Source organism: Ruditapes philippinarum, unplaced genomic scaffold (assembly GCF_026571515.1).
Source record: "Ruditapes philippinarum isolate M1 unplaced genomic scaffold, ASM2657151v2 ctg1764_1_1_1_1, whole genome shotgun sequence".
Taxonomy (NCBI): Eukaryota; Metazoa; Mollusca; class Bivalvia; order Venerida; family Veneridae; genus Ruditapes; species Ruditapes philippinarum.
In genome coordinates, this window is record NW_026857763.1 from 25,351 (window position 1) to 33,580 (window position 8,230).

At 31.3% G+C, this 8,230-nt stretch overlaps 1 protein-coding gene across 1 annotated transcript; it reads left to right on the plus strand.

The window, feature by feature from the left end:
- Window positions 1–289: 289 nt before the first annotated feature.
- LOC132750853 (asialoglycoprotein receptor 1-like) lies at window positions 290–4,189 on the plus strand. The gene is made up of 2 exons (XM_060740908.1): window positions 290–1,252; window positions 3,691–4,189. Exons 1-2 carry the CDS (start codon window positions 387–389, stop codon window positions 3,773–3,775), a joined length of 951 nt encoding a protein of 316 aa, XP_060596891.1. The 5' UTR covers window positions 290–386; the 3' UTR covers window positions 3,776–4,189.
- The last annotated feature ends 4,041 nt before the right edge of the window (window positions 4,190–8,230 follow it).

The window sequence follows — 8,230 nt, forward strand, 5'->3', positions numbered from 1 at the left end:
GTTTCGTGAAAATATATTCCATATTTCACACAAACGAAAATATGTACTAATAATATTTCATGGATAAAATGAAATAAAACACCCTTTAAATTGATAATTTTGTCAGTTCGAAACGCCGACAAAGTAAAAATATTCTTTTCAAGAAGAGAAGAATCGCTGACTTCGCAGCATTTGTAAAACTATGACAGTAATATCAACGACGGAGGGCGTTACTTACAGAAGGAAAAAACAACTAGCATTCAAGTGGTATGTAAAGTAGCGGAAATATGTTTTGATTACACTTTAGTCATTTTTGTAAAATCAAGTATATAGTGTCGCACGTTAAACCATAAGATAAATCTTGCTCGTTTTAATATAATTATATTTCACTCGAAAGGACAAATATAATGATGGAAATTTGTCTTAAACAGCTCATGTTTGTGCTGGTATTAACAGCAACGCTGGCCGTAGATGCTAATGTAAGGAGAAAATTAAGCGTGCTCGAAAAACGAATTGGCTTGGTAGAATTACGTATGAATACCGACAACGAACAGGCAAATGAAATGTTTACAATGTTGCAACAAAATTACGAGGACATAAATGATTCTTTCCATCATCTAAATGATCAGAAGTGTCCTCAAAACATGAATGGGGAAGAAAAAGGTGAGAAGACAAATGTAAATACAAAAGATATCATTGAAATGCAGACTCAAAGTCAAATGTTGGTGTCGCTTGGAATCGAAAGCGAGAAAAAATGGACAAGGGATCAAGTTGGAAAACTTACTAATCAGTTAAGTGAATATACCGATTTGTTAAAGAGGCAGTGTTCAGATCTTTCAAATCAGATTGATTTACAAAATGATCAGGTGACAAAAAACTATTCAAGACTCAAGGATATGAATGACGCTGTTGTCAAGAAAAATGAACAAATGGAAGATCAAATGAATTTGAATCTCAAGAGGATAGAAACGATGCTAAACACACTGCAAACAGAAATAGAATCATTAAAAGCTAACACTTTTTTTTGTCCAACAGGTTGGATAAGATTCCTATCATATTGCTACTTGCTTGTAAATGAGGGGAAGAATTTCGATGAAGCACGTGCTTATTGTGATTCTGTCGGGGCATCTTTGGCAGACTTTACAAGTCAAACAGAAAATTCTTTTGTCGTTGAAAATTTACAAATCGATAGGATGACGTGGATTGGAATCTCTGATGAGGAGACAGAAGGAACATGGGTTTCATTGAGAACAGGTCAATCTGCTAGTTTTACGTATGTACTTATTTAAAATGATTTTATATTGTTTTCCATGATAAAATGCCTCCATAATTAATTTTCCAACACAGATGTTGTCTTTTACCCCTGAGTACATTTTCAGCTATCAAACATGACTATTATCATTTAATCCCGAGGACATATTTTACAGTCAAACACAGCTGTAACATTTTCTTCCCGAGTACATTTTCAACAATTCAACATTGTATCTTTTATTTAGACTCATTAACTTCCTAGTATATCTACCGAGTAGCTTTTTGTACTAGTATCGTTTACTTCCGAGTTGATTTTTGTAGTATCCAACATAGCTGGTATCATTTACTCCCGAGTGGATTTTTGCAGTAACCAACATAGCTGGTATCATTTACTCCCAGAGAGATTTTGTAGAATCCAACATAGCTGGTATAAGTCACTCCTTAGTATATTTTTGTAGTATCCAACATAGCTGATATCATTTACTCACGAGTAAATTTTTGTAGTATCCAACATAGCTGATATCATTTACTCACGAGTAAATTTTTGTAGTATCCAACATAGCTGGTTCCATTTACTCCCAAGTAGATTTTGTAGTATCCAACATAGCTAGTATCATTTACTACCGAGTAGATTTTTGTAGTATCCGACATACCTGGTATCATTTACTACCGAGTAGATTTTTGTAGTATCCAGCATAACTGGTATCATTTACTACCGAGTAGATTTTTGTAGTATCCAGCATAACTGGTATCATTTACTACCGAATAGATTTTCATTGTATCCAACATAGCTGGTATCATTTACTTCCGATTAGGTTTTTGTAGTATACAACATAGCTGGTATCATTTACTCCCGATTAGATTTTCATTGTATCCAACATAGCTGGTATCATTTACTCCCGATTAGGTTTTTGTAGTATACAACATAGCTGGTATAATTTACTCCCAAGAAGATTTTTGTAGTATCCAACATAGCTGCTGGGTCTGTGTAGATTTTTATTGTATCCAACATAGCTGGAATCATTTTCTCCCGAGTATATTTTTGTAGTAGCCAACATAGCTGGTGAGGTCTTGACTGGAAAGTCGCCATATGATCTATACTGTGTCGGTGTGACGTAAAACCCAAACAAACAAAAAACATAGCTGGTGCCATTAAAACCCAAGTATATTTTTTCTATTGTTTTCTATAAGTCCACATAGCTTGACTCATTTGCTTCCAAGTACATTTTGTTGTATCCAACAAAGCTGAACACATTTACTCCAAAATACATTTTTTCTAATATTCAACTTAACAGGACGCATTTACTCACGAGAATATTTTACTACTATCAAAAAAACTGGCATCATTTGTTACTCTTGGGCTTATACCAAAATGAACTTAAAAAGAATAACCAAAGACTGTGGCTGCTCTTCTGATCACATCATGTTTGTGACAACAATTACAATGCATCGCGGAAAGATACACGTGATCTGAGAAAAACACATTATATCCACTGAATACTATTTATTTTATGTTTTTGAGTGAATAACTGATTTATCCGAAAAAATGATATTTTGATAATTTCACAGAGTAAATAATTGCCATGTATAGATGATTGAGACTGCTTAAACCGGAGCAATTGAGCTTGGACGGTAGCATGGACCACTACCGTCCATGAACAGGTTATATTCTGCAATATTATCACTTTTGCCGTTGAAGGATTTCTTTAGGGATTCCATTACTATGTTATTTAATTCTATTTGAGTCAACTACAAACTCCACTTATAACGATATACCGCTTATAACGATGCTGTTCACGCGGACCTGACACACAAATTGGTTGCCTCTTGGATATAACAATATCAGAATATATCGATATAATTTCGGCGGTCCCTAAGAATATCATTATACGCAGAGTTTACTGTATAAAATTACGTAAATCTCCAGGGAATACTCATTTTAATGTTAAATTGCGTAGAATGAAATTGATAGATGATGGACGGCATGGGTAACGGAAACATGTTTCAAAATTTATAGCAATACACGGCACTGTAAAATGTGGATCAGCGTTCAAAGCAAATGTCATTTTCGAAGAATGTTACTCGACAACTCTAGTATATGACATTTTCAAATATATTATTATGTACTTTTAATCATTAGGATACAGACATAATCCGACTGAGAAAGAAAATATTATTGGTGTTTCTTCTAATCAGTAAATATGTACACTAAACCAGGAAATATTTGTACAATCTGTCGTTATATAACGTCGCATTAGCTATAGTTGTGTATTTGAGAAATGAATAAAGTAGTGCAAGATTTGAGATGTCAATCTAATTTAAGGAAAATATTTTTACATTTGCAAGAAATCATTGGACATTTCAATCTGATAAAATAAATAGTCATTTAGAAACAAATAAATTCTATACCAAATTAAAGATCATAACATGAATTACACGTTTGTCTTTTTGTTTTTGTAGAAATTTTAGACCAGGACAACCGGACGGAGGAACCCGCCAGAATTGTGTAATAATCGGAAATAACACCCCAGTTGATGTGGAATGACTTGGGATGCTCCGGCAAATTTCAATCTATTTGTAAAATGTATGCCAGCATTTCTACATAAGTGTGATGATATACATGTATATATCGGTTGAATGCAACAGGTATATGCTAAGGGAAAAGTAGGAGGTACCGAGGAATTATTAGTATGCTAAGCTTGCTCCATTGATAAGATAGCTGTACATGTAGAATAATGAAATACCTTTTTAACAAACCTCTCATATACCTCGTATATGTTTTTATTATGTATTTCAAGGTTTACTTTGTAGTGAAATATAATTTCTTAATAAATTTTCTTAATAATATACTAATGCAATTTCCGGACGTGGCCGAAACTCGCAAAGAATTATGTTCGATTTCAACAACCTTCATTCCATTGCCTTTTATCATTTTTGTTACAATAAATCTACTATACATCTATATGAAATCATTTTCGTTGCGATTTTCAATCTCCTTTATACCTATTTAAAATTTTCTTTTGCTGTAGAAGAAAATGTTTGTTGCTTTTTTATATGTCACCAATATAAAAATGAAAATTCTTTATTTAAATCTTTATTGCTGTTCTTGTTTCATTTCATTTACACGAAAGATTGTCAACTTTTTAAAAAATAATTTATAGAACCATATTTTCAAATTTTTTTGCATATTATATTATCTTTTCATATAATTCGTTGCTTGACTTTGTTTAATTAATGTGTTTATTCTTGTTTTTATTGCCTCCAGCTTTGTGCATGGTTATTGTATCTACTATATATATAAATCAACGTGTATTTCCTCTTTTATCTTTTAATAAACTCAATGTAAATAAAACTTGGAAAATGTAGAAATTTAAAAGTTTATATTTCCGCAGGTGGAGAAATCAATCAAGAAATAAGAAATGTAAATAGCCTGTTATCAATCTATTGTCAGATTCAAAAACATGCTTGCAAAAGCGGTTCATGTCGCTGATTTCGAATTTCTAACTGCTCATCACAGAAGTCTTGAATCAGCCCAAACATGCATGCAACTACCTTTATGATATAAAAGTTTATTTAATTCAGAATCACTAGGCTTAAAAGCCCATGAGGCAAACATATACAAACTATATGACGAACAGTTTATACATGCAACAATAATTTCATTATAGCAATATATCTTACATATGTAACTTTTTTACTTTGGAGAAGGTTGATATATTAGAAATTCAGGCGTCAGTGGCCGAGCCGTTTCGGTCGCTGATTTCACACCACTTGCCGCTCACCGCATTGAGTTCGAATCCCGACAGGGACTTGTGATTCTTTTAGAAGTGGAATTTATCCTGCTAGATTATGGAACGTTGGTGGTTCTACTAATGTTCCTTATTGTTATACGAAGGTTTGTTCCACTAATAAGGCTAGAAAGTCGCCACATGACCTATACTGCGTTGCTGCGACCTAAAACCCAATAAAAAAATTAAAATCAGTAATTCTGTCAAACTTTCACAGTTTGACCCTTTGAAGCAAACATGTGTTTTTGTGCTCTTCCTGGATAATCTCGCGTGACCGTTCTAGGTTGACTACACAAACCCTAGACAATAAATTGATAGGTCAGGCTTTTTTTATTTCTTATACAATATGTTGTCCTTAAAAAGTGTCGGATCATAAAAATATAAATTTACATTCTACCCTGTTGTAATATGTTCATATTTGATAAAAAAAATTAGTAATTATAAGTTGAAATGTTGTTTTTTCATATTTGTCGTCTTTGTATAATATATCAGTAATTCTGTCAAAATTTTAGTTTGACGCTTTGAAACAAACAAGTGTTCTTGAGTTTTTACTCTAGCAGTTTTACTGGATAATCTAATGTGACCTTGGTGATTAAAGGTTGACTTCACAAACCCTAGATAATAAATTGATAGGTCAGGTTTTTTATTGTCTAAAAAACAAAGTGTTGTCCTTAAAAAGTGTCGAAATTTAAAAATATAAATTTACATTCTACCCTGTTGTAATATGTCCATATTTGATTTAAAATTAGTAATTATAGGTTTAAATGTTTTTCTTTCATATTTCGTCCTCTTTGTATCGTAATATACATGTATATAGATTGTTATCGTTATGTTTCGAGAAACGCAAATGCAAAACAATGGTTTTGATACCCTCTCAGACATTGATAAAGTAGGATATATTCTCTCTAATGCAGATATTGTATTTTTAACTGCCGAAACCTGTTTTAACATACTGAGTAGAAGAAAAGTAATTTTATACAACTAACATTATTGTTTTTTTTTACTTTTTTGTGTGTTTTTAGATGTTTTATCCAGAAAATGCCTTTGCTAATAATCTTCTAAACCTGATTTCACTAAATATGACTATAAAATTGTTTTCTTTATGGAATATTTAAGGTAGACCAGTATTTAAATTTACTGCAGTAGATTCATTTCATCACATGTTCACAGTTCAAATTAGCAAAGGTATTTTCTATTTTTATATGTAAATAGTAATTCAACATTTTAGTCTCTTATAAATCTTATAGACTAGCAGTAAGTATTCATTTTGTATTTTATATGTATTTTAAAGATATAATATGCTCAGAATTAGAAACATTTGAAAATATTGATAATTGCTTCACAGTTTCTTTGTAAATATAACATGTTTTGACTTCACATAAGGTAGATATGTTATATTTCAAATTCTACAAACTATAGGCCGTCACAATATGAATATATAGTGTCAACTAGAGGTTATTTTAAGAAAGGGTCAACTTTACTTGACCTGCAATAGGGAATTCAGCTTCCAATATTTTCATTATTTTATTCAAATAAGACATGTTCTGTAATAATTTCACAGATTTCAATAAATGTCTGTGATTTTATATTTTAACGTAAGGATGAGCATAGTATATCTTTAATTGTGTACATTTATGAGAATGTAATAAACTAATACATAATATTACGCTTTATTTTAATTATAAGAATAGCTTTACCATAATGCTACATTGTGTTCTTTAATTTACTGGTTATTGGAGTTGTTCCCTTCTATTTGGACATTGGTAGCTAGAAGAAACTCGAAGCAACGTTGATTACTTGACAACTTGTTTCCTATCTACGAAATGGAATTTATTTATAATTATGACAACAAATGTATGCGAGTCTTTATCAAGGGAGCAACGTGTGTACTGAAATCAGGACCTTCCGTTACAAAAGTAGATTAATAATAGATAGACATTCAAAAAATAGAATAAAATAAAATAGATAAATAAGTGAATGAATGAATGAATGAGTAAGTGAATGAATGAATGAATGAATGAATGAATAAATGAATAAGTGAGTGAGTAAGTGAGTGAATAAGTAAATTAATTAATTTATAAATAAATAAATAAATAAATAAATGAATGAATGAATGAATGAATGAATGAATGAATGAATGAATGAATGAGTGAGTGAGTGAGTGAGTGACTGAGTGAGTGACTGAGTGAGTGAGTGACTGAGTGAGTGATTGAGCGAATGAATGAATCAATATAAATAAATATAAATAAATGAATATAAATAAATAAATAGATAAAAATTATTTTGTGATGAGTTGTCACAGTAAATCACCTAAAAAGAGAATAGGTGGAAATCTAATAAACTTAACAAATGCCCAGTCTTCTATAGAAATTTACATGATAATTAAAACAATTATTTGATGACAAAGTTGCTTCAAAGCAGCACATAATATACATGTGCCATTTTTTTGTTGGTTTTACTTTTATTGTAAGTTGAACATTTCTTGTAACTCCATTTATGAAATGAACGATTTTTTAACTGAATCGATCGAATTGATTTTCCTTGTTTTACATGTATTAACAATTGGTACCGTTTCCGTTGCTGTCCTTTTGTTTTTCGTCTCTAACAAAAGTTTGAATAAATTATAACTTGTTTTTACAAAATGTTTGCGCACACGAAAAAGAAATTCAAATGAAAGCAATAAATAAATGTCATTTGAAGTTTATAAAACAAAATAAATGTCATATAATGATATGGTGTCTTATAAATTATACACATATACATTTATTTTAACTGGAAACGATACGACAATCTGAAAACAGTATTTAATTGATTGAATTTTCGTTTAAATTCATGAAGTGCCAACACAAAGCGCAATGACGTTGTTTGTTAGACAGGAAGGACTAGCCCATTATTATAAATAAAGAGTTTTGACAAATGAATCCGAAAGTCAGGTGTAATTGTAAATTATAGCTCTGTTTAAAGCATATTTATTTACGCTCGATTGCGGTAAAAGTTCTTTGCAACTTATATTAATCTTATTCGAGTCTGCTTCTTGGAACTAAAACAGAACTGGTGTCATGGAGAAACATGCTCGTGACCATGAATAGGGCTCGAACCCATAATCCCCGCGGCACGAATAAACTCAATTCAGTTCAACTGTCCTCTGTTAGTAAAGTACCTAAATCAGGAAGGACTCATTTCAACTTGGAGAACTAATGAAGTTGAAATGG

Bases quoted from the DNA above. Each gene is read 5' to 3' on its own strand.
- LOC132750853 (XM_060740908.1), top strand. From the start codon at position 387: ATGATGGAAATTTGTCTTAAACAGCTCATGTTTGTGCTGGTATTAACA. The intron at 1,253-3,690 runs GTATGTACTTAT...TTGTTTTTGTAG, and splicing joins GGTCAATCTGCTAGTTTTAC to AAATTTTAGACCAGGACAAC.